Raw genomic sequence first — 27,751 nt, 5'->3', positions numbered from 1 at the left:
GAAGTAGGTAATATCACTAGAGTGAAAGAAAATAAAATCATCTTTCTAAGACCTAAATACGAATTACAGTAATAATATCACCACTGAGATACCTACAATGTATTTTAAATTATAATTATGTACGTAAGGACCTACTTCAAAGATGACACGCTATGTTACGCCCTAGATAGTTTAGTCTAATACAAAAGTACACAATAAATACTTAGGCTAAGAAGATACTCTAGGCTATATGAAAGCACAGTTTAGTGACAATGAATTATAACTCTATTTCGCTAATATGTATGTAGTACATACAGCTACCTCCACGTGGCTACACATCACCTCGTACGCACTCGTCTAAATGATAAGCGACACTGATGCTAATACTCTAAATACCTAACAATCAATATCACAATATAGCTACTTATATAGTGAAGATTCAAAGATGAGGCAACACCAACTATATAAGATTTATCTGCGCACAGTTATGTAACTGAGAAACTCATATTGGCGTATGCAGATGTTGAATGTGTATCATTTTATTCGCTGCGCGTTGGGACAATATACAATACAAAGTACAGTATAAACGTGTAAAGCTCAAAATAAATACTCAAATAGTGTATTTTAAAATGCGCCTTTTTATCAAAACAGTTTTAAAATAATTCGTTCATAAAATTCTCCTGATCATTACGAGAAGTAAAATTGAGATATCAAACCACGGCACCGCAGTCGCCTACACGTAACTACAACATTTTATTAGGTTTCCTAAAATATAACTTGTACGTTTTGTGGCTTATAGTAGAGTATAAAGCACTGCTCGTATCTACACACAATCTACTTACACATCCCAACTGTTACTTATAATAAGTAAAATGTTAACATTTGTAAGATATAAGGATTTTTTATAATAGATACATGTATCATATACCTATGATGCAGGAACCAAATTATTTGTTTTGGGTTAGAACTAATATTACGATGAATGGATAAAACGATTAGTCAAGTTACAGGTACAAGCAATATGAATATAAACCTTACGTAATAACTACACTCGCTTTCTCATTATCGACCAAAAGATAATAAGCACCTAGCAATTAAAATGCCACGACAAAAACATTCATGCATGATACTCTCACAAAAAATATACGCTTCGCCTAATGTTTTCATCACTTACATTTTATATTTGATTAAGATAAAAACGCCTGTGGAAGAAGATTTTTTTTATAATAGGCACTTTAACAATGAAAAGTTTTGGTTTTATTTGAATTTCATTTGATGTTTAATAAGCCCCAAACAAATACTTGTTTCTTCAATGGAATAAACATCACGTTTTTTAGTCAAGTGAATGAAGCAAATTATAATATTTCATCGATTAAAATTAGATGTTAGCACACTTTGCTTTAGCGAGTGCTGCTTATTTTACAATCTGACTTGGTATTTATACTAATAAAACCAGTTATCTAACTTGATCGATGACAGGAATAATAAAACATTGATTAGAGTGTGATCGCCATTAGGTATTACATTAGGTACCTGTTGGACCTAAACTCAGAGTTTCGATTACGACATACTTTTCAGCTTCAAACATCATAGACAGGCAGTGTGGATGCAAAATTATTTGCTGGAAAACATGATTATCGTTATCTTCCCCTAAATATTTTTATATAATAGAGACGTTATCTATTGCTACGAATACACGTACAGTACATTTACGTATTTTAAACTCGATATGGAACACTGACATAGCCCAAATAGTTAAAATTACGAGATAGTTACTAAGTAACTATATACATACGTGCCTCGCTTTGTTTAAGTAGTTAAATATACTTAAATGTTCATCGATGATTCAACTACCTTCGCAATATTTTATAGCTGAGTGCGATTGCTTTCCTCATTACCTCAAAGTATATATCGCGTTAAAGAGTAGATTCCATAGACACCACATTTAAGACAAGATGGTTATTACAAATGACTTCTTCTATGTGTGATCACATCACAAATCTCATGTATTAAATATTTCTTGTTTTCGTCATCTTTTGGGTTATGTCATTGTTGTCGATGTATGTCAAATGTCACCGTGTTCTGTTGACGCCTAAATGTGTGATGGAATGTCTGTCTAGGCCGGCAGTAGCGGCCGGTCCGGGCCGGGCTCCGCCAGCCGCAACGGGTCGCACTTCTCCACTGCATCTCCATTCGCCAGTAAAGCATCGCCAGCTCCTGCTTCTGGTGCTGGTGGTTCCACCTAAAATATACATGAAAAAAAACTATTTATAACATTTTCGTACTGCCTGCGTCTTACACAGCAAAGACTAAACAAGATAAGGAATCGTTTCAATGATAATAAATAACTAGAAAATCCGTTTTAAAATTGTAACGTAACTCAACTATGCTGTACAGAAAGATTCATTTTCAATGTATTGGGAATTTTTATATTATAGATTATGTCTAAAAGTACAGTTTTCTATACAGAAAACAAATATTTACGGGGTGTAATTAAAATAAGATAAAAAAAACACGGCTGGATTGTTCAGAAGATAAGTTGATCGGTGACGGTTAGCATGCGAGACGGACGGCCTGCCTGTGCAGGGCGACAATGAGCAGGACGGCCTGAGCGGGTAGACTGTCCGCCGCGCAGCTTTTAGCGTTCTTCACAACACACCTCGGCGAAACGTCCCCAACCAGCTGCCAGCACATCGTAACTCACGCCATTGTGACATAACAACACTCAATCACCTTGTAATCGATAACTGTTATGAATCGAAATCCCAGGAATTTGACGACAAGATGCTAATTTAATTAGGTGCGACTCCATAGGTTTCTTTGTGGACATTGGTATGATAATGACAGATACTAAAACACACTAATATAATATATCAGAATTAAAATTAATTGGGTTCAAAACCGAGTCGTCTTTAACGTATTCGACGTCACATTATTTTCATATTTAGTTGAAATATATTAATTAAGTATAATGGCGTTAAGGTCACATTTTTAGTTCAAGTGCGCCTTGTTCACATTTGCTAATGCAAGTGCGATTATCATAAGTATTTGGTAGGTTATTAGTTGAAGTGTGCAGTGTACACATTTGGTATTACTGACAGTGTGCTTGTCCATGGGCCCGGTGGGCGTGTCGCGCTTGCCCTGCAGGTAGTAGGTCATGAGCTGGCCCTTGCCCTTGACCGCGACCAGCCCGCGCTGCTCGAAGTAGTAACCGAAACTTTGCAGAATCTGGCAAGTCTCCTCCGTAACCTGATGTGAGACACACAAGATTTCTCAATCATGGCGCACAAATTACGCTGTTTATCATTTTTATATATGTATGTCGAATAAGGTGCCGGTTTCGGTAAGGTTTTAGGCGTTATATAGGTAAGAAAATATTATTAAATGAATAATTTCATAGGTCACGTTAAATAACTTTGTGAAATATAACATTTCGACGACAAGACAGGATAAGCATTACCTGGATACATCCAGCTTTGCCTGTGCTCTCCATCCTTGAGGCAACATTGACGGTATTGCCCCAAATATCGTAGTGGGGCTTGCGTGCCCCGATAACCCCTGCAGTGATGGGTCCATGGTTGACGCCCATGCGCAGCACGAAGTGGTTGAAGGACTGCTCGTTGATGGCGGCCAGCACGCGCTGCAGCTCCAACGCAAACTCTACCAGGCAGGCCAGGTGCGCCCACCGCACCAGGACACCATCAGAGGGCTAATAAGGAACAACGCTTTTTTAAAAAAAAACACTATTCTGCGATTGTAGTACCTTGTTCCAAATAAAAAAAACCGTCACCAGCCTTGAGGAGTTTTGTCAAGGGATGGTAAGGTCAAATCTAAATCGTTGTAAGTTCTATGCAAAAAAAGTTCTATCGGTGATAAGACAGCTCCAAATCAGTTCTAAAGTTCACTTCGAGAAGGTTAGCAATTGACGCTCGTAAAACCTTGTTAGCGGCTGTCATTATTATGATTTTGATTCAATGCTTGTTTATTTGCTGTTGATTCAATGACGTGGATTGATCTTAATTTTATTATGACTATTCATGTTGGAGCGTAGTGCGAAGATCAATATTTTCAATGTTTTTCAATGTTTAGTTCACGCTTGATTTAATATCTCGAAGCTCCACCTAAAACAGTCGATTGTACGTGGGTACCTATCTAGTTGAAATGGCAAATGTGAAAGTTACAATGTTTGGGTGTATGAATGTTTATTTCTCAATCACGGCTCATCGTGTTGACTTTGAATAACAGTCATGTACACCGAGAGAATGTCTACGAGTACACGAGTAAGTGTACTCATCCAGAAATGTTTATTAATCCTTAAGAGCGTTAGATGCACTGCTCTCTGGAAGTTTGGAACAAAAGTGTGCTCTATTTTTCTTGTTTATTGATGCATTTCAAAACTAAAGACAGAGCTTCTGAACGTAAGGGTAATCGCACTAACTACTACAGTACCTTTCGTAAGGAAATGAATAAAGCAACACACAATCTTGTACATCTCGTTACTGACCTTCATGTGTCGCGTAGGGTTTAAGCCGGACGCCGCCATGTATGTGGAGCTGATGGTTTTAATCTTTATAATGTCCTTGCTGAACTTCGAGTCTTCTAGCAACTGGAAATTAAATATCAAATTACTAAAACAGCTGACGTTTATCAATTTAATAAGTATTTTCTTAGTTATTACTCGTTTTCTTTCCTTGCAAAAATGTGAGATATTGAAGATAACCCAGAAGAAAATGCATTGAAAACTATGGACTTGAGCTTTCTTCTCTACAGTTGGTGATTTAATTCGAATGGTGCGTCAAGGTCAACACAGTTTGGATACTTGGATGTTTTATATATAATTAAAAGCTGTGGTTTTCCTTCTGGTTTTTTTTTTAATACGGAACTTAAATAGTCATAATTATTTTAGTCTCTCCTCATAAATACAAAAGAGGTAGGTAGTTGAGCTTTAGTTACCAATCTATAAAAATCCTACATGTATGAAGCAACTTCAAGGAAAAAGCAGACGAAGCTCTCACATAACTATTAAACTGAACGATAGGTTAATGTACCAACAGCAACTATGAATACCTACCAAATCAAAGTCTGATATAACTTCGTTCAAAAACCGCAGACATTCTAGGCCTTGGTTGTTAACGGTTTCTTCTGAATAGAACTCTGAAACAAATTATATTATTAAAAAACACACATACTTAATTTATTTCTTTATTGTATCCTAAATGTCAAAAAGCATCATTATATCGTATAATCTCTAAGTGATTATACAATGATCAATATTAACGGCATCCGAGAAAACATATTTATCCAATAGGTACCATTAAATATATTATCTCCAAAAATAAATTAACTCAAGGTAAACGACGAAACGACTATTTCTATAGCTTCGTTAAATATGCATGCAGTATGTTTTTTAGAGAATTAAAACGTGTTATAACTGTGCAACAGACATTTTATTGTTACAACATAATTTTATAAAAATAATAAAACAATAAGCTACGGGTTGTCTGCTAAAAAATAAAAGAAAAATATCTGAAGACAAGGTTTATTTGTAACATGGAACATCTTTATTCGCGTTTTTTTTTACATATGTCCCCAATGAACCTCGTCACTCCGTTTATTAGGTAAAAGTATAAATAGTAATAAAGGAAATTATAAATTTTATTTTGGGAAACCAGTTTTGTAATAACGTCTGTACCTGAAAAGTTAGGCATGGAAGCGAATAGTACGCCGACCTCGGCGTAGCTCTGGCTGTAGAGGTCACGGTGGTGGTGGCGCGCGCCCATGAAGTGGCGCGCGACGTGCGGCGGCAGCACGTTGTGGATGAGCGCCTGGTTGCGGCGCCGCAGGTCGCCCGCCTGCTCCGCCTGCGCGCGCATGCGCACGCCGCGCGAGTGCCGCGCGCGCTCCAGGGACTCCACCTACGGCAAATGTCAAATATACATTTTTTTAAGTTTAATTATGTTAAAAGAAACTTAACTAAGGTCAGTGATTTGTGATGGAAGACAAGTTTGTATGAGGTTGAACACCGCGCTGAATCTACAATTATGAAGAATGCCAAAATACTGTCTGCTAGGTTTATACTCACGTATCTGTTCAAAATAAGCAGCGCCGCAACTATGAAGAAAAGCATTATTATGTTACGTCCTCCATGGATGCGAGCCCTGAAGGTCAGAAATAAAAAGCAATCAGTGTTTGCACAAATAAGTTATTGTTCTTTTGTTATCAAATCAAACAAGAATTTAATCAACTTCAAGGTAATACAATAGTGCAAACAAGCTTTAGATTGATAGTTTGATTGGTTATAGGATGATCTTGCAACTTACAAGATAGCCAGTAGATCTTCATCGTAGTCCGTCGTGGCGTTGTACCGCAGACGGAAGGGGTCTCTGTCGAGGCTGGGGCGCGACAGCAGCAGCGCGGGGTGCAGCAGCGCGGGCAGAGCGTGCGCCAGCGCCAGCAGTATCAGCAGCACGCTGCGCGCGCACACGCCCAGCGGAGACACCCACAGCGCGCCGCAAGCCGCAGCCGCACCCACCTGGTACCCACGTATTACCATCAATACATCGATTGCATATTATATTCCCTTTAATTTATCCCACCCGTAATTATTTTTAGGGTTTACGGTAATGTAACACATATGCATGAAATGGCTTATTCCTAAGAAGATAAATCCTCAATACCGTATAAATGATTCAAATTCAATCACACGTCGATCGATCAAAAGTCACAATTTTCTGAACTCTACATTTTAAAACGACCTTTAAAAATAAGATGACAGTAATCGTATCAAGTAACAACTAAGATTTATTTAACGCTACAAATGGGTGTTTTTTTACGCATACAAATTTACGTCAAATCAAGTATGCATAGATTCGGATATATACCATACCAATTACCCGTATATGTTATACTAAACAACTTTCCTATTGACCGACGTTAGAGTAGTTACTTCCTTGCAAATGAGAAAGTTATACCTAATATGGTTTTAAATTTTATTGGGCTTTTTAATATTTAAAACATATTTGCACCCTTAAAGAACTAAGCTATTCCCCAATATAGAATGGATGATTGATTTGAAAATCAATTGGAATGTGCAAAATTTTAAATCATTTAGCTCTTAGGAAATGCAGTTCGTGCCAACACTACATGCCAACTACACACACATAACATTAACTTCATCGTAAATACCAAACCATGTTCGACAAATGCTGAAGTTCATTGCTCTGTGATTTGCGACTTTTATTAGAAGGCAAGTAATTATTTACAATGACTCAAAAATTGTGTGAAACGAGAGACTGTTGTAACATGAACACATCATTAACAGAATCAACAAAGGGCGATTAATTACTCGCTGAACGCTTGTCACAAGAGGAAAGCTAAATCAATGACGAGAGTAGGTTTATTAATTACTTAATTAATTCTTTATAGAAAATGTGGGACGATTTCGATTAAAGAGTAGATTTGTGACACTAAACGTCGAATGATCGAGGCACGTTGTAGGCAGTCATCAGCTGTTTGTCTTCCCACGATGCGAGATTTAAAAGTCGAACGAGGGAAATAGGTTGCCATGATGTTTGTTACCGGTGACGACGGTGTGGAAACCTGTCACCAGTTTTTGGTACTTGCCTACTTGTTTTGTTACATTCTTTTGAGTGTTTGGAGTTAGCAACGATTGTTTCAATTATATTACAATAAAATTCAATAAAATTACTGTGCATAAAGAGGATTTCGAAACGTAAATTTTTTCTCTTAGCTTGTCGATTTACAATAAGTGATCCCTTCTAAATATGTTTTATTATTATTTGTCTATTTCTCCACCAGACACGCTTTGATTGTCTTAAATCGATCAAAAATATTCATATCAATACTGAAGTATTGTTTCTTTACACTGAAACACCAATCCGTATTATAATTAATTTCACGTTAGATTACCATTTTATTTTAACATATTTGTTTTGCGAATTTGTGTTATGTAGCGTTTCAAAAACTAATAACATCCATATAGATTGTTACGACAGAATATCAAATCAAATTATGTAAGAGTCTAGTCAATCTTAGTGCTCATTTTCGCATGTTTCTGTTAATTTTCAACAGCTGCATAACCTTAGGCGTCGTGACAGCATTTATTGTCTGTTAGTTTGCCATCGGCATTTAAATGTGAAAGTAGAAAAGACACTTTACATGATAGTAGTAAGAAGGATGTATGCAGCGCCGCGCGCCGCTGTGCGCAGGCGCGTCGTCGCGCTGCGCCTCCTCCTGCAACTCCGTCTCGAAGCTCCCGCATATAATCTGCATGTGAATATGTATAGGGAATAAGAAATATGTCATTTATACATTTGTAAAGAACTACATATTTATGTTAACAAATTCTATATTACATGCAAATACTATACATTGAAATACACATATGCTCTCCCAACATTTTCTTTAAAACTTGCGTATTAATTATATTAAAACATATTAGCTGTATTCATTACTAGCGTGACAGTATGATAACGATAGCGGATAGTGTTAGTAAACCCGCGAGGTGTTCGCCGCCATGGAAACAGAAATAGCAAGTATTACAGCGATAGTGAGAGTGGTAGCGATAGTAAAGATAGTTTACATGAGTTGACCGCGCAGGCGCGCACTCACCAGTGGCGCAACGTTCGCGGCCACGAACATTGCGATGTTTAACGCTCCGCAAGTTAACCTCCAGTACGGACTGACAGTTTTTTTCTGAAACATTAACACACGTGGTTAGTCAGCATTACAAAAACCCGAACTAATCATATTATAATTAAGAACATTTCGCCAAGTGCTGTTGTTGGTATAATAAGTTTATCGTTAGTATATTTAGCTAATATTCTTAATGCACGTCTCATCGTTTAAATAACAAAAAAATGTCATAGATGTATTCTTTACTAATTTATTCTGAAAATACTAAAAGGTCAACAAGACATGCAATATATTTTCAAAGGCTTGAAGTACAACCAAGTTATAAAAAAAACCTGTGTTTCGAATATTAACTTCGACCTTCCGGTCATGGGAGGTCGTAGTTAATATTTGAAACACCTTTTTAGTTTCCATCAGCTTAATCTTTGATTTAAGCCTGTGATTTTACTAAGAAAGACTAACCTTAAATTGGGAGTATCGGTGGCAGGAGTAATAAACCAAATTGATAAGGCCGGTCTCCAGCAGGAGCGCTAGGTAGACGGCGTGCAGGGACCAGGCTGGAGGGACCGCGAAGCTGGCCAGCGTGATGATAGTGGGCATCAGCATCAGCGGCGGCGCGACCACCGCCATCGGGAACGGGTCACGGCGCCGCGCGTACAATTCCTCCGCGCCCGACGCTTTGAACGTCAGGCATAATGTTGTTCCATCTGCTAGCTCCCTAGTACCAAACCTCTGGGTTAACACGGGCCTAAAGGTCCTTAACTACATAGCGTTGTACTGTCATGTTGTACACGTTAGAAGAAGCACTGTTTTGTTTCTACTATTTTGAAAATACATCTTCGACTTTGATTAGTATTTGTTGAGAATAATACAAGCAGGAAAGAGAGTAACCTATTTCATTGTGTACCTACGTAGTTTCTTTAAACACATACGAATTTTACATTCCCGTTTCGTACGGTCGTTCCTCCACTAGCAAGTTATATTGTTAGTTTCACAATTCAAATAAACAAGGCCTTCTAGCCCCACAGGACCCCTACGCGTGAAGAAAACCGTATGCCTCTATAAACTAAAGAATGGAATGGTGAATGTGTTTATTGACACGGTTTCATTACGTGCGCCTAAAATAGCGCATTGTTTTTGCAATAGATCCACATTGGATCCGGATTGATCGATCTTCATTTATCTTACGTTACAACAATGCCTGATTACCATAAGTAGAATGTTCATTTAAATGACATAGCATTGCCGGATGGATTCATAAAAAGCTACACTTTAAGTACAAAATTGAAAGAAATTGGATTCTATAAGTTCTTTTATTAGTTATTTTCCGATGGATACTTAGTCCCTAAGAGAAGCATCTGCCGATAGGAATGGGTATTCATAAAATCGTTTGCGTCTTAATCGTAATAGAATTTGCCTCAGCTGTAAGATAGAAACCAGGCTTGCAAGATGATTACTGAGATCAATACTATCGTAAAGCTTTTAAAAGGCGATACTTATTACATAATTAATGCAGTGTTTTACTGGAAATACTAGAATACAGATATTTATTAACACTTAGAACAAAAAAGGAAATACCAAACGAAATTTTGGGCCTCTGGCATTAAATGACTTAATATAAAGTACTTAAGATTCTTTATGCCATTAACAGCTTTACTAAGATCAAGATTCGTTATTAAACAAATCCTCGTAATTATGACTCTATATTTCCATTTTCGTATTGAAATCGAGCCAAGGGTGTTACTTACGAACAACGATTGAGACATATATTAGGCATTCTATATGGTTCGATGAAGAAATGCGTACAAGAAAAATGGGCATGCTAGTAATCAAGCGCTCCTCTCAATTATACTCGATATGGTTTTGCCCTTCACATTCCAGCATAAAAAATACGAATTTGAAGCGATGATAGGATTAAATTAATAATAATACATACTTAATATAAACTAACAAGCCAAATAAATCACATAAGAAATTTGCGGTACCAAAACATAAATATTACAAATAAGAAATAAATCATCAAAAGCTGGCAGACGAGAAAAAAACTAATACGTTCACGGAGGCAAAGAGAAAAGTTATTTAATGGTTTTAATGGTTTACACTTTCCACGATTTCGAATAAAAAATGTCGAGGTAACAAACCCGTTCGACGAGAAAAAGGCTTAAACGAGATTTTCCTTCTTTGACGTTTAATTGTGAATATAGTAGGCAATTATTGTATTCTTATTACATGTCCATTGCCTACCATAACCAAATGAAGATAGAGTTTTTATTCTGGAATGGCCTATCGCTTATAAACACCTACGCAGTACTCGTCATTAGATAGAATTATAGATATGGGGTTTTACTTAGAATAAGAGGTTACATAAAGATCGTCAATGAGAACAAACGAAAATAGTTTGGAAAGAATAATTCACGCTTTTATAAAGGTCCTGATTACATCATCTATTGTCTCAAGAAATCTGTAACGTATACCTACATGTTGCCAACATCAGATACACATTACACAGATTAACAAACACTGACAATGTTACGGCAAAAAAAATCTATACTAACTATTCTCATGTAAAAGCGAACACAAAATTATATGTTAAGAAGGAACGGAATATGAAATGAAACATTAAAACAGCGTTAAGAAAACAAGACAATAGTTAATTTGCAATTCCTGTAAACTTACTTGTCGTCGTCTCTGTTCACCAGTTCTTCTTGTAACATGCTAAGTATTTTCTGTCCTTCGTTGTCCTTGCTCTCGTCTTGTGGCGACAGAACCTACGAATAATTTACGAAGCATGTCTATGTAATTGACAAGCGGAAAATCAATATGAGAGCACATGATCTGCATACTTATAGCGACGATACTCAAAATATGTCCGAATTTAATGAACAATCGATTTCAGTGAGATTATTTTAACCTACGTCAGCTAAACTAGGAACTATCTAGCTCGGGCCACCTAGTGCCCTAGTGTCCTATTTATTTGGGCTGGTGGCGTAGAGGGGAGGGGGCCGGGACCGCGGGGGGTGGACAAGCGCAGTAGTGCACTCACCGAGTCCTCGTCATCGTCTCGCAGGTCGGAGAGCGTGTCGGCCGAGTCGCCACCCTCCGCCGCCTCGCCCTCCGGTGCACTCTTCTCATCGCCTCCTTGGAACTGAGGAAACAACAAAAATAGCCGGAACTATATTCAAATGAAGATAACATCTTCATATAATAACACTGACACCCTCGTTGACCTGAAATGTTCCGGATAAGCTTGTAGAGATTTGTATTACAAACAGCATAACTGTCATTTCTCTCAATATTTACGCTCTCCGAGGGCAATAGAAAATAATTGTAATATTTCATTACTTTATTTCCGCCCCAAATACTAAACTAAGAATCCGGGTTTTCCAAACCTATCTACAAAGTTTCAATGTTTGTCTAAGCTTACAATTTTTTATTGATTTGCCATACTATTGAAGTTAATCTACCGTTACGGTTTTTATTAAATTCCGCATATTTCAATAGATTATCTATCTATGCTATCCGGCTCTAAGCGTTTAAGTGCAACCACTTAAATGTCAATAGTGGGATCAAATAGTTAAGGTACAGGCCACAGTTGTGTTTGTTAGGTCTCGAATAAATATGCATGTTAACAGCCGAAGTTTGCTAAATACTGGCCGAGCGCTATCGATTAACTTAGCCATCGAAACGGTCGCCAAATACACAGCCTAGATTCCTAGGCGATTGATTGAAATAAATTTCGCAGTAAACAACATTGAGTTGGCTGGAATGAGGGAACTTGTTGAGACTATGAAGTAGTATAGAGTATCAAATAATAGAATCTGTAGTACGCTACTTATTTGCATTACGTCAATCTACCCACTTTGTATGTATTCATGAGTCATTATAAAAGCTTCTTATTTGTCGTGAGTATGACGCACGTTATCTGCTACATGTATAATAAAGCACTCGTATGTTCTAATAGAGATCAATTTATACTCTTTAATATAACTGGTCGTAAAATTAGCAAAGTTATTTATAAAAAGCTTTGGTCATAATACTGCGATTTTTTATGTTTTCTTTCCATAAATATTGCATACTTCCTCATGAAACGAGTGCGCAATAAAGATTAGTTTACATCAGTGCGTAAGCGGTACAGTACGGTAGGTAGGTAAACACAAACGACTCGACTATTATAAACGGTATTGGTAAAGTTCAACGTTTATTTTGTTTTGTTGGAGTTGAGCACCGCGCTCCGCTCGCCGGCCGAACGATCCCGCCGTTATATTTGTAGCACTGTAACTTCAGTCCCTTTTTTTATTAAAAAGTATGTCGATTTATGCAAATAAATTGCGCTTCAATAAACTTTTACGCTGTGATTTTATTTATTCTATAAATGTAGAGTTAGCCAACATGGTCTGATATCTTCATTGTGTACAGATCCACCGTATAATGTGGATTAACCTGATGAGAACAATTTAATTAACAAACGAAACAAGAAGTGTTTATTAGTAGAGTATTTTGGTGTACAGATAATCACTAGTTAAATTTAGTTAATTCTGATATACCTCGATGATCATAACAGTTTACAAAACAATAAAAATCCCACGCGTATGAATATTAACCATTCATTGAATACGCTTTTACGATTCTTTATTACGTAAGATTCGGTACGGTACATGTGTTTGATATCAAAAATGCGGAGGATCATATTCTTGTATGAAGTACCGGTATTTGGAACTATTGATTTACTGATTCATAATAATGACTCTTAAAAAAGATTGAACTATGAAGATATATTATATGATTTGATTTTTGTGAAGTTATTATACCTACATACCTATTAATGTAGATTATACAACGTGTAACATGGCTACAATAATATATGTATTTTGTTTGCCCGTGTATTTTCCCTAGAGACGACGAACACAAACTCCTAGCATTAGTTGATTTATGTCAATTAAAACCGAATTCCCTGAACACAGAATAAGTCTTGATTGGAACTGTTGTTATATCTATTCTAGTAAATATGACGTCCCGAAATATTGACTACAATTATCATATGATGTAAGAATGACAATACAATTCCCTCTTCAGGATCTCATTTCTTACGTTTGACTTATTTTTGTGGTAATAAAGTTAACTCTACATTTTAAAGCTATTTGTATGATACGAACAGGCATCGTTTGTGTATTATGTTCCTCACCCAAAAGCAAGATTTCCGTTCTTGCAAATAATATATAAATGCGTTATAAACAAGCAGGGGTACGGTGGTAAATGCCCCTCTAGGGGAAGTTGGGTATCCGGTAGAGGCGGAAGAAGGCTGGTGATCCATCTCATAAGCTTTCCCTTGCACAGTCTCTCAAAGCAACGAGTTTCTTTGTTCAAACCACATGTACTCGTATACGTGTTTATTATGTGACTACATAAAGTTAATGCTGTTTCGGGAAGTCCTTGGCACGTTTTTTAACTATTCTAAACTTGGCTAGAAATACACAGAACAACTTCTGTGCCTTCTACTTAGGTCATGATGTGAACAAAGAGATGCTTTAGTCCCCTTGGTTCATCTTGGCGATATAAATCTAAGGTAAAATAAAGAAGATTTAATTTCCACTTTTAGCGTTTCAACTGTTGACCTGTATGGAAACAAAATGCGACATACCTAATTTATTCGTCATTAACAACGCAATATAAGATCCAACATTTCACAAATAATGCTTTAGATTCTCAGAAACGCATCTGTCAGCGTCGAGCCCAAAATGTTTACGTTTCAAAGCATACGAAACTCCTGATGGAAACTGATTGAAAATACCCCGCACTCTTAGACGTAAGTACCATAAGATACACATTTTGTACAAAATAAACATGCTACGATTTAAACGTAGATCCAAAAGCTGCTGTAATTACTTGGAGCAATGTTGTTAATATTATGTTTCACGATATTAATTTGAGAGGATATACTTACAGGTTTGAGAACTCGTACAATGAAGTAAGTTTTGATGCCCGCTTGGCGTAACATTTCTTCGCGGCGCTCGCCGTGAGCCGGCTCTACCTCGAAGTCGTTGTTCAGAAAACTCAGAGTTACTTCAGAAACATGTACGCGCCTGTAAACAAAAATCTTATAAATAGAATGTTACTACGCATACATAAATAGAAACGGCTACTAAAGTCGTTCAATAAATAAATCTTTTTCAAGAATAAAGGAATAAACCATCTTTAAATTATTGTTTACGTTGAACACGTCCATCGGCCTCTACAATTTCTTAAAATATATTTAAGGTACATATGCTTTTGCACTTACGTGGAACTGACTCATCAATAAAGTTGAACTGTTGTTGGCTTGCTGAAAGAAAAACAATATTAATGTACAACGTATCCATGCTGCTCACCCTGCCATGCCACTGCTCTCCATTTTATTAGCGAGTTCGACATCCCTGGAGTAGACATCAAACTGCCACTGCCTCTGGCCGAGCACGCCCGCGAGGACGGCCCCCGTGTGGATACCCACCCGCATGTCCACTGGCGAGTTCGTAGTCTGCTGCACGTATCTAAGAGATTTCAAAATTTGCGTCAATTTATGAAATGTCTAACATTTCTTACTCTTGTAAACAGATACCGAGTCCCTAAAGCAGTTATTATTCCATCACAAAATCTCAACAAATCTCGAATATAAAAATGGTGTAAAACGAGCCCCAGAGTCCATAAAGAAAATGAAATGAAAACTCATTATAACAATTTCATTCGCACTTACTTTATAGCTTTTACCATAGATAGGCCCATGTGTACACAGAGCACTGCATGATCAGGACGCTCAACAGGCGCGCCGCTGATGCAATAATAACAATCACCCAGAATTTTAATACGCAGCTGTTGATATTTCTGTAAAATGAAATTACAATTACGGAAAACGAGAATTTCGTATTAACTTACGCCAGACGCGACTTGGAAACGAAATAATAAATTAAATTTTCTTTACCTCAGCAAGTCGATCAAAACGAGCAAATAGCTCATTCAATATAGCAACGAGATCTTGCGCGGAATAAGTCGACGAGATAGCCGTGAAGCCTACGATGTCAGCGTATAGAATACTGTCAATGAACAAATATAGTATTAACACTGTTCTACCTTTCAATTATGACTTAAATATTTGTACACATACCTGACATTTTCATGCCGGGACATGTAGATTTTCTTGAACTGTGTGTCAATAAGTCCCAAGTCTTTACGCATTTGGACGGCCACGTGCTCAGGCAACACCGATAGTAGAAGTCTCTCCTACAAAATATTTTAACGATACAGATTCAATCAACACCAATAGGAAATGAAAAATCGTTCATATTCGAGAGTGCCATCGAAACTTTTATCGTGAATGGCACATGAAGCCTGTTGAAAAGCGAGACCGTAATAAATTTTATTGGATCGTACATATTTTAACGAAACAAGCTCGCTATATACGTGTGGCTGGGGTTTACTTCTTGTTCTAGGTTACAGGTGTAGGTTAGGTTGTTTATAAGAACAATCTTTGACCTAAATCACCCCATTTTATGTTTCGTAACTCTTGAAGCCCTTCAAATATTTTGGGGCCTTTAGAAGTACACTTGGTTGTCTGTGAAGACCGCCTCTATTTATGGATTACTCTTATATCATATCAAAAATCAAAAGGTTCAGAATCACGATAATTGGATGGATGCTAAGTCTAAGATCACGCATAGGAAAATGATGAGTTTGGAAAATATTCCTACAAGATCCGATTGACTCCCAAAAATATTTACCAAAACACTAGAACCAGATTTTGAGAAACATTAGTATCTACGTAAATTATAATGGGCAATATTAAAAAGTCAAACACATAACATCTCATGGTACGTAAGTACTATTGTAAATGACAGGTAACGAACTTTAAACATCGTTTTAAATGTTGAAACAGTTGAAAGGGTCTTAACATGCTTGCAATTGGCAACACATTCCACAAGCTAGCAGATTCCAGTGCAATCGATTTATCATAGAGCTACGGAGAATGTGGCGGTATTTTCAGCTTCAGATTTTCGATGATATAGTAATCATGGAAGTGTGTCAGTCAAGTAGACTAGATGAGATATGTGTAGACAAAATACGAGAATATACTTTTTAACCTATAAATAGTTCATAATATCTATGTCGTAAAGTCGTTTCGTATGATTTCCAAATTTTAAGTCCGTAAGTCGACAATAAAAGTTTTGAGGAATCTTATTTGAAAGTGGATATTTTTCTCCTCCATACTTTTGTGGCAAAAGTCGGGAATTCGATTTCCTTGAACAAACAATAGGAAGTAATACTTGAAGGAAATTACTGCTAACAATATCTGACGTCGAAGATACAATGCTCTTAATAACACAAAAGGTGAATAGTCGGGGGAACGTAACAGACAATGGATAAATTAGAACGTTTCCTTCTCGAGTTTGTGAATTCATATTATTATTTAGGGAATGTTTCATCAAGATCTCCCAATACCTTATGAATTGTTTCCTACCTTATACTTGTACATGTCATTTAGGATCAGTGTCGTGTTATTGGTCCATTGATTACTTCCTCATATTTGTCTCAATTTTAAGCCTTGCTTGTACCAATTCCAGATATCAATTTTATTCACAAATAATTGCATAATAACTTGTTTTTAGCAATGCTGTCCAAAATGTTATACTGAGCTAGCGATTGGTCTCAATTAAACTCTATAGAACACCACTGTTAAACTGTTTTTGAAATCAGTTATTTGAAGGATTACATTTGACATTATTTTAATAAAAAAATTATGACATTCAAAGTATTTCGTTTTGTCTATCGAAGTTTTTCTATTTAAAAACGCCAGAACTATGTGACTTCTAAAAAGTGACATTTATTTACCTTACGCATCCATCAAGCAATGTTTGTACAAGCTAAAAGCATTCATCAAAATATTGTACAAACATGCCAAATCCACAATACCTACTCTACACATCATTCTTAACTTTGTTCTATAATATTCATCAGCGGTTTAATCTCAAGGTCTACACCAGATTAAACGTATTATCTTCAGAACACAATAGCCGGTATATAACAGAGGTATCCCTATAACCTAATACTTTGCTAGAACATGAGATTAGGGAAAATCGATCCGCCATTGTTCCCGCAACCTGACTATTGTAGAGCAAGCCACACAACTGTTAACAATTTTATAATACTTTGTGAAAGGGGATGAAAAATATCCATGCCTCTAATCCTGGATAATTAAAGAAGGATCATGTAGATTGTATATGTAATGGGAAGATTAGAAAATGTCCAATGACAATCCACAGGTAAATTGACACAATAAGTAGAAGAAATGTAATGGCTTTGTATCTAAATATTCAATAAAATTTATTCAATAACTTGGAAATTTTAAACTGGCCCTTGACGACCGAGGTACTTGGTGTAAATTTTTATTAGCATATAAAATTTTATTACTCTAAAAAGTATCATTAAAAACGGTTTTGAATGAGATGAAACTAATCGATATCTCTATAAAAACGTAGGTTGTCAAAAAACAGCAGCTCGTAAAGATGTTCTGACTAAAATCGTTACCTAACATACTGCCAATGCCGCTGTGCATTAATAAAGGCGTCTCGCTTACCTTCGCATTATTCATTTTACTTGATTACTTTTTCGGAGCAAGCATTTAAGGTACGTATAATGTTATTAGGTAAGTGTTCCTCTGTTTATTTAAGAATCTTTTTTCTTCTTCCTTTTGTTTTTGTTTGTTCAAGTAATATGGGTTCTTATGTTCCTACTCATGTAATGATGTCGGTCCTTTTACCATTTATTATTGTTTATATATCGCTGGCAAACAGTTTTTACAACGAATACAAATTAAACATATTATTATACTAATAAAACTCCATGAGTAATGAATGTAGCTAATATGTATTTGTTTTTAATTACGAGTTTACTCATCGGGAAACCAATTCACATTCGCTTTGGCCAAAAAGTTATAGCAAACACTCGTCTGTTTGAGAATCAAAATAAATAAAGGTACCGCTCAAAACTTTACTCATTTCTTCCGATATAAAGCTTTTTTTTTTTAAATATAAAGCAACATATGGAGCAAAATGTTATACATGAGTGATATGAGTAAGTCAATGTTTAAATAAAAATGTATATATTTTGTGAGATTTTGTATGAACTATTAATTCAATTGCGTATTCTGCCATAAATTTTTAAACGATCTCTAGTTTATAATTCAGAAGTAGAAATTTCCGCTCAGTTTGAGAAACAATTACAATTCTTTTAAAGATTGAACTTTTCTAATATATGCTTAAAATCTCTTTCAATTTAACTTTGTTTATCTGCATAAATAAACTTAGAGCAAATGAGATTTAAGTCTGACTTCTCATATTTTTTCTGAAATGGCAACTAAGATAATCTTTTCATAAAAGACATATTATGTTTAATTATCCATAAACTTGATGTTCTTGGTATGTTTTACTAACAATAACTTTTCATAACATAATGTATGTTATCATAATACTGTTGTAAACATCAATTTCATGGGTTTATACATAATACGTGAGCTTGTCTATGTGTTAGGTACTATGGATATTTAGACGAAAGATAACATACTTTCGACTTTTTCTATTTAGGGTAACAGGTTATAATACATTTTGTTATGATACAATTCACGCCACGCTGGGCGAATATTAGTATTTGTCGCGTCTATGAACATAAAAATATAAATAGATTTACTAACCTATTTTGCGTCGTGTGGATTTATGTTCAATAATATGTGATGTTAATTGTTTCTAGACGACTTAATGAAACATAAAACAATCCAGACCTATATACTATTTCCTTGTCTGCATGAGATGAGTCATTCGACCTTCTTGTTGGGAATCTTTACGCTTCAAGGATGACGTACAATTAAAGAAATTTCTCTGTTTATCAACGTCGTAAGGGACACAAGGTTATCTTCTTATGTTGTACAATATGCAGCCATAAAGAATGACATTTTACAGGAACTAAGTGTAGGTACTGATTAAACTAAGCCAGTTTATGTTTTTAATTGAGCATACAAAACCTGAGCTTGAGCTTTCGTAAGTAAACACCGTGATACGTGCATACGAGACTCCAAGGCAAGTGACAAATGGTTATTGATTTCCGTATTACAGTAACGGAAGCACTTTTGCTCCTCGTATACACTACAACAGCAAAGTCTTAATATTTATCAATGTATAAAGAATTATAAGACGTAGAGGCAGAAAAACGTCTCTTTTTAATGAGAGAAAGTGCTGGCCTAAGGAATACAAATCTTTCCCATATTTTTGTTTTCGCTAAAATAACGAGCAATATTAGCGATCATTTTTAAAGTTGTATTTTCGGTTAAGCATCCCGTTAGTTTGTATCTAGGTCTCGTAACTACATACTACAATGCAAAGGCACCTAAGTTGTATCTAGGCCACTTAAATTTCGTACAAGCAGAACCAGCCCGATGACATTCCCCGTGGACAGGAGCATATGACTCATGAATTACTGGAACTCAATATTTTACTAATTCATAACCTTTGTGAAAGTCCTACAAGGCTGAACATTTGGTCATTGAGTCACCTTAATTATTTAACAAGGAAAATCGTAAAAATGTGATTTGTAATCGGAATTAGTAACGGTGGAGAAAATGTGGACTAGTATTTACGCTCCTCTCCAACAAACCAATTCAATTGAAAATTCAAATTCAATTGTCTGAAAATCAATTGCGAACGAAACGTAGGCAAAACCATTTCAATTCCGAACTAGTTTTGACTAAACTGACTATTCATTGGAGCTCCGTGTAAATGCTTCCGATGGACTAATATGCCAATCAAGTTCCTACGTCAGACGGATTCTGTACCTACTTTGATATAAACATAAACAGATAGCGAGGCAGAGTTGTGTAGGTGACAGGTGGAAATCTGAAAATACGCTGACGCACGAGAAAACTGAGAGTAAAATAATTTAGTAGCTCACGTAAATTAGATGATTACTTTTCTGCCGTTACTGACTGCGCATGCTGTAAGACATTTTCATTTAGTAGGAATAGAAGGAATTTTTAAATTTCCAATCGAAACCTTTAAAACTTAAAGAAAAAGGTTAAAATCCAATACATATAAGTGTATACTTGCACAAAAAAATCGCATTCTTATTCAGTAAAGCATTTCACCAACTTTATGAATCAAAACAAATTGAACTAATTTGACGAGGTAAATTCATAATTAACAAATAACCTTGTTATTTTGATTCGAGTAATTAACCTCCACATGACCACGAACATGGCGTCTTTCTGCTGCATTAGTAATAATCTCCTCAGAGCGGTCCATTTTCCTCGAATTCAAACGTAACATTTTACCGCAGACTGACACACTTCTCTCAGACTTGATATGTAAGCGTTCGCATAATCAGATTGCCGTAACAATGAAGATTTCATATATTTTAAATGGGTAGACTGAAAATAGCTCATAGCATGTATTTCTGCTTTACGGAGATGACGTCTAGAACGTATCTTTTTATCGGATTAATCGGGAATAAATGTCATTTTGTAATAAATGTAATAAATGTACTTAAGCCCTTTCTTGTCCTTAATATTTGTGGAAATGTTACCTAGCCTGAGATGTTTTATACATACGTAATTTGTCATTTATGCGTAATTACTATAACAAGCCGTGGTGGAACATTACTATTGATGATAGCTCCGCCGGGAAAAGCCTTGCGAGAACTCTTTTTTACTTCCAAATATTTTTGAAGTGAAACATCTTTCGGCGCATCAGAGTAAAAATTTTACAGATGTAACGTCACGCGTGTCTAAAGAGAGAGAGAGAGCGATCGAGACCAATTGAGAGAGAGTAAGACAGGGCTTACTCTCTCTGAACGAGCAAGTGAGAAAGATTGAGAGAAAAAGTGAGACAGAGCGAACGTCGTATCACGCACAGTGCTATGGAGTGAGAGGTGGGAGAGGTGGGAGAGAGCTATAGTGAGAAAGATTGAAAGAGAGAGAGAATACGGGATATCGATAAATAATACATGGGTGAATTTCCCGGACCCAAAAATTGCGTGGCATCGATGAAATTGGTACTAAAAAGCATTGTTATAAAGTTCTAACAGTTTTTTTTTTAGGTAGATGACATAAAAACCTATCTGTAGCACTAAATATTTTATTAATAGAATTAATAGGTTTTCCAAAAAAAAAGTTAAACCACATTATCTTTCATCGCCGTGTTTGTCCACACGTCACCTTGATGTATTAAATACATCATTGATCAAAAATGTATCGTTATTTATATTAAAACTGAGTTTTATTTGATTCGTGAATAGTTAAAGTATTGTCTCGGAATACATTTATTCAAATATTTAAACAATACAACGTATGGTTAATAAAAAACCGTTTGTCCCAGAACTACCTTTCATCGCCATGTCCTAAACATATTTGAGAATATTGCATATTCTAACGTTTTGCGTCTTTCCCGTTGTGCGTTAAACGTTGCATATAAGTAAAGGCTCGACAAGGAACGACGTGTGTACGTGCCTGCGTTTTCGAGGTATAATTAAAAGTATTCGATTTTTTTGTAACTGGACATTTTTTCTTTCTTCGCCGTGGATAGGTCTAACTTCTATTTCAATAAGTTTTTAAGCAAGCTCGTTTGAGCATTCAATACAATGCCATTTATATTTAGTTTATTTGTAAAGTGTTCATTACTGTGAATTATTACCAGTTTTTTAGTAAATTAAATTATATATCCCTTGATTTTCATCGCCGTGCTCTCATTACCGTGGTTTCCGTGGACAAAATTTGCTATGGTAATGAAAAAAAATACACGGGAATGAAAAAAACATCATCGCCGTGCCTTGTAAAACAGTTTTCTTTCATTGCCGTGGCCACGTGTTTCATTTCCGTGACTTATGTTTTCATCGCCACTAGACAGGGATGTATCTATTTATAGTTATATTATAAAAATAATATCATGTGTTACTGGATGTTTACATATTATATTCTATTATTATTGCGTTTAATTAATAGTATTTATTTTTGTTTCAATTATTAACTTCATCATTTAAATATTCTTGTTCACTATAATAACATTTCATTGCCGTGTTTCATCGCCGTGGCACAGAATTTTCAATCTTGTATACCTATCTCGTTAGTTTTTTAAGCTATCTGCTAGATATTAAGCAAAACTGCATATCTGATCTAAAACTTGAGTAAACACTATTTTATCTTGTTCTAAAGTTGAAGAATAAAAAATCCACGGAAATGAAGATTTTATTGGACCTGTTGAAATTCACCCACATGCCATATTGGATGTCTATTCGTTTACTAGATAATTATTAGAACTTTAGATAGCGTTTCTGTCGCATAGCGTCATTTGCAGTAAACGCAGATTTTACATCTATTAAAAATATTATTAGCCCTTATACAGTGTATAAACAGTGAGTGAGTTTTATAAATAAACTTTGTATTTTAATGACAATTGAATTCCTAACCTATCTTCCTTTTTACCTTCCTCTTAGTCTCGGAAATCTAATGTTTTAGATTTGTATAAATATAAACAAGATTTATAACTTAGTTCGCCAAAGAATTTTCACTTCTGAAATGTGTACTTTGTACGCACGCATTTTTTAAACAGAATTGCATGTAAAGTGTGGTATTCAAATAAAAATAACAACTATTTGTAAAATCACCTGTTCTTTACTTTGTTGTTCGATCGTCAGCTTGTCTCGCAAGCTCCTCTTTGTTTCCTTAAAAGATCTACGTTGCTGCTTTTCATTAATAGCATATGCAGTCCCGCCAAGCAACGTAGCACCACAAAGTAGAGCGGCATTCGCAAATTGCTGTTAAAATAGGATTAAAGTTTTTAAGTTTTTCAAAACATTATCTTCCTTCTAAGCGATTTCAGACATTAAAGTTAAAATGCATTACCTGGAAGAAAAAGTCGTCGGCCAGCCTGCTTTCAGATATTTCGGCATTATAGAGTTGCACGGAAAGATAACCACAAAGAGATATCGAGCTATACACTGCAAGAATGAGGTGATGTAATGGTAGGTTAGCCAGGGTGAAGTATTGGAGCACTACAGCCCATCCAAGTAACTCGTTGTATGAATCTCCTAGTCGCCGAGAAGCGCTCACCAAAAGCTGAGCCCACAGCACTAGCCAGGCGACATGGTTGAGGACTTGGCGTGCTGGTCGAACACATATGTAGACGGCTGCTAGGATTATATTCGCAACCAGCGCCACTGCTACGGAGGCGTAGGCAAAGGAGAGGTCTCGCTCGCCCGGCACGATGGCCGCGAACGCCTGCAGCAAAGCTCCGATCGCGAGCAGGCGCGGCACGGCTCGTTGCCGCTGCCTCTGCGTATACGCACAATATAATTTCTCATCTTCTATGTCTTTGAACCCCCATGCGGGTACTAAACATTGCCACAACGTTGATTGTTGCAATGTTCCAGCTTGCATTGTTTTCTCCATTGCTTTTATTATTCACTCACGCACATGCTCACCAGTTTAAACCATGTAATACTACAAACCTGCTCCATTATTTATTCGGCTGTTATATTTTACATTGGAAACTAAAAACGTAAAAAATGTCTATTTGGTAAGTAGGTACTTAGAAATTGTGAAAACCAGGTAACAAAATTTCAAAGGAAACGATAAAATGTTAGTAATTAAATACTTTGATCTACCTGTTTAATAGATACATAAGAACATTTTTACCTATACACGAGTATAATTATGTGGATACTAATCGTTTAAATACAGAACTTGTACGTTCCCTTGCATGAATCCTAATTCTACGAAATCTTTGAATAAAACGAAAATATTTAAATTAAGTGAAAAATAATTAATTTTGAATTTTGAAGTTCAAATTTCAGCACGTATAAATAATAAGTACCGTACCAGTACCTAACTATTAAGGCAAAATTTCTCAGATACTGGTGAATTATCCGACAAGTAATTCCTTTGGAATGACACTGAGGAACCGCGCTCCTAAAGGCCTTTAATATTAATAAGCCAACGTTTCTAAGGCGCCTTCGTTAGTTTACTAGCAATAATATCAAGAATATTTTGATTTGTGGTTTTAATATTTTAAATTTATTTGCGTACCTAAAGAGTACCTCCCTAGATTATATTAAATAAGTCTAACAGAAAATGCCTATATTTTCCCACATACGACATATTTACGCTGCTCTGCATTTTCCTAATTTATAGGACTACGTAAATGTTGTAAACAATAGTTAAGATATTTAGAGAAGACTTATATTGAAAACATAATAACGTAAAGTTAAACAATAGGTACCTACGTGGGTTAGGTATTAGGTACACATACTACACATCTGAACGTCAGAGAGATCATCAGGCGGAGACTTTCCGTTAGCAAGACGCAAGACGCTTGATCGAGGACGCCTGTGTAATGAATAAATTACACGCTGAAACATTGTTCCGATATCCATTCATTAACTGGACCGTTTACAGACATACTGACATACACTACGTACTCAGGTTTGTCCATTCTAATTTCAATATTGACAATCGCAATGATGGATGTTACTGTGACCGTGAAACTTTAGTCACAAGATATTTGTTTCACTTATTTCTCATTGCCAACGTTTAAGAGGTAATTAGTCACGAGTTACTTTTATGTTGAATATTCAAAATCTATTGTACCTACTAACCGCATCTTTAGCTCGGTTTAAACTTAAATGTTTAGATGCTGCTAAATAATTGAAACGAACATTTAGATTTCATTGTTGTCTTGAAAATCAATAATCTTTTTGATATCAACGAATTTATATCTTAAAGCTTAAACCGTATACCGTAACCGTTACAATAACTTCCAACAAGTGACCTTTCATTCCTCATTATATTACTTTCCTATACGATAAATATCATAAAATGTGCGCAAGTTTTCATAAATCAATATTTCGTCTTTCAGTTTGTAAATGACAGCCTAAAAGCCATAATTTATTCAGTGATTTACTTAAGTTCTATATTCAGTAAAAGAACATGTTCGATAAAGCCCTTTTAAAAATGTTTCGTTACTTATCTTGCCTCTTAAGTTGTAAATCACATAACGATATTAAATAAGTAAGTAGGGACCTTTTTATCAGGCAAAAGTATTATCTAACCCGCGAAAGCATCGCTATAGAGATATGATTGACAGTTTTTCTTTGTGCACATGTCATTTTCGACAATAATGTCTTTAAACACGAATGCTTTAACAAATTAGATAATACTACTGCCGCCTTCGTTGAATTGCCGTGTGTGGCTTTGATATTGATAATGTTTCATTTAAGTTTTATTTTCGATACACCTAGGCGCCAGACTAAAATATTGGAACTGCAAGAATACGGCACAACTAGCTGCCTTCAACCCATTTTTGTACTAAAGCACTAATTAACCATTTTATTGCTGGTCTCACCCAGTTCACAATATTTATTATTCATAAAGATTGTAATCTTCATGTTGTTATTAGTTGAACTTATCAGTACAATGGGAGAATCAGTGATAACTTGTAATATTTCTAACTGATTTTATTTTTAGACAAATATAAAAATGTTCCTTGATTATTTCGTACGCATTTATGAGCGTTCAATATTCAAAAGAAAATAACCTCGACTAGTATTGACTCTACCAGTCCAATAAAGAGAGTCTACAAGTTCAAGAATTAAAAATAAATGTGAAGATCCCGTAGCATATTCAAGTTAAAGAAAATATAGACATGGGTAAGTATAATTGTAACGGGACCGAAAATAACCCGAATCTATTTTCCGAACGAGAACTTGGAAAACCTTGTCCCTGAATTTAAATCATGAGGGAATCGGCGCTAGCACGTATTAGTGAAATGTCTCTCCAGGGATGAATTCGGGTTTTACATATTTGGACAGTTAAAAACTTTGTTTATTTATTTGTAATTTCTAATAAATGTTGAAGATCCGACTTCTTTGTAGTCTTATGGCAATAAGAACAATTAAGGGGTATTTGAATGAAACTTCTAAAATGACATAGAAATAAAATCCGTAAAAGTAGTTCGCAACATTCGCGTAAACCTAAGAAACAACAATGACATAGTATAAGAAAAAATGAAGAGCTTATATATTTAAGGTGGCTTTAATTCACACACTCATATTTAACTAGCTCTACCTATAAAGCAGGAACTAAATATGTAATGAAATGATCTTGGATGTTATCAATCATAATCGATGTAGGCAAACGTACTTAACTTTTATAAAGACAAGTAAATCGCCACGTTTACTTACGTATATTCCTAGAATAAATATTTATTCATGGAAGATCGTTACTCAGTTATATTTATGAAAATTAATCGATAAATCACACATGGGTTACTATTACCTACCATATTTAATACACTGTAATACCTTCATGGCTTGCATAGATTTGATATCGTGTTAATATCAGGATTTTTTATAGTTTTGCCTACCTACAATGAATAGTTCATATTATCATTAACAGATATGATAACTATTCTACAGACTTAAGGTCATACGGGTTTATAACAAAAATACAATCCAGGTTTCAATCTTCAAGCGTACACACAATCTAATAGCGACACAGGCCGTAACCGACGTGATGACGTATTGTCAACAAAGGGTTGAGGGTGAATTATGACTTAATACTTGAATACCAAGATAACACTGTACTAGTACTTTTAGCTTGGGAACAGCCGACGAGCAACTGACGTTAACTGTCTTTATAGGCCTCGGGTATTAAATGTAAAGTACGTTATAAACCGCAGTCATGAAAAATAACATTTTATCATTTCCTTTGGTTTACGATATCTCTTATTTTCTCCGACACCTATAGGTTTTAAGCTACATATTTTATTAATATGCATATATTTCCCGCCTAAACTATTCTGTCGATGATGTAAGCAATCTCAGTAAATTCTTACTATCGACACATAAAATATTTAAATCGCGAGAAGATGACCCTTTTATTATAAAACGCGCGTAATATATTAACGGTACAAACAAAAAACCGTGCGTTTTACGTGGGGTATAACGGGAGGAATTGTGACCGTGTCGAAATATTGAGCGCGTCGGGTTCTGAGGGCGCGGGTGGCGCGGATGGCGCGGCGGGCGCCGGGCGCCGGTGGCTCGGGCGGCGCGAGGGCGG

At 35.8% G+C, this 27,751-nt stretch overlaps 1 protein-coding gene across 2 annotated transcripts; it reads right to left on the bottom strand.

The window, feature by feature from the left end:
• Positions 1 to 1,624: 1,624 nt before the first annotated feature.
• On the bottom strand, positions 1,625 to 27,751 carry LOC113501246 (adenylate cyclase type 3). Of its 2 annotated transcripts, none has more exons than XM_026882328.1 (21): positions 27,627 to 27,751; positions 23,540 to 24,186; positions 23,302 to 23,451; positions 15,767 to 15,882; positions 15,584 to 15,695; positions 15,359 to 15,486; positions 14,997 to 15,155; positions 14,573 to 14,711; positions 11,675 to 11,776; positions 11,308 to 11,399; positions 9,094 to 9,349; positions 8,611 to 8,694; positions 8,158 to 8,265; positions 6,300 to 6,511; positions 6,062 to 6,137; positions 5,672 to 5,894; positions 5,051 to 5,133; positions 4,484 to 4,585; positions 3,440 to 3,688; positions 3,079 to 3,228; positions 1,625 to 2,221 (listed from the first exon to the last, which is right to left on the bottom strand). In XM_026882328.1, exons 2-21 carry the CDS (start codon positions 24,083 to 24,085, stop codon positions 2,096 to 2,098), a joined length of 3,213 nt encoding a protein of 1,070 aa, XP_026738129.1. In that variant the 5' UTR covers positions 24,086 to 24,186; positions 27,627 to 27,751; the 3' UTR covers positions 1,625 to 2,095. The 2 variants fall into 2 exon arrangements, with proteins under 2 accessions (XP_026738129.1, XP_026738130.1); XM_026882329.1 differs by having other exon boundaries at positions 27,654 to 27,729.

The sequence above is a fragment of the Trichoplusia ni genome, chromosome 15, assembly GCF_003590095.1.
Source record: "Trichoplusia ni isolate ovarian cell line Hi5 chromosome 15, tn1, whole genome shotgun sequence".
Taxonomy (NCBI): domain Eukaryota; kingdom Metazoa; phylum Arthropoda; class Insecta; order Lepidoptera; family Noctuidae; genus Trichoplusia; species Trichoplusia ni.
This window is presented reverse-complemented; position numbering and strand designations above follow the sequence as displayed.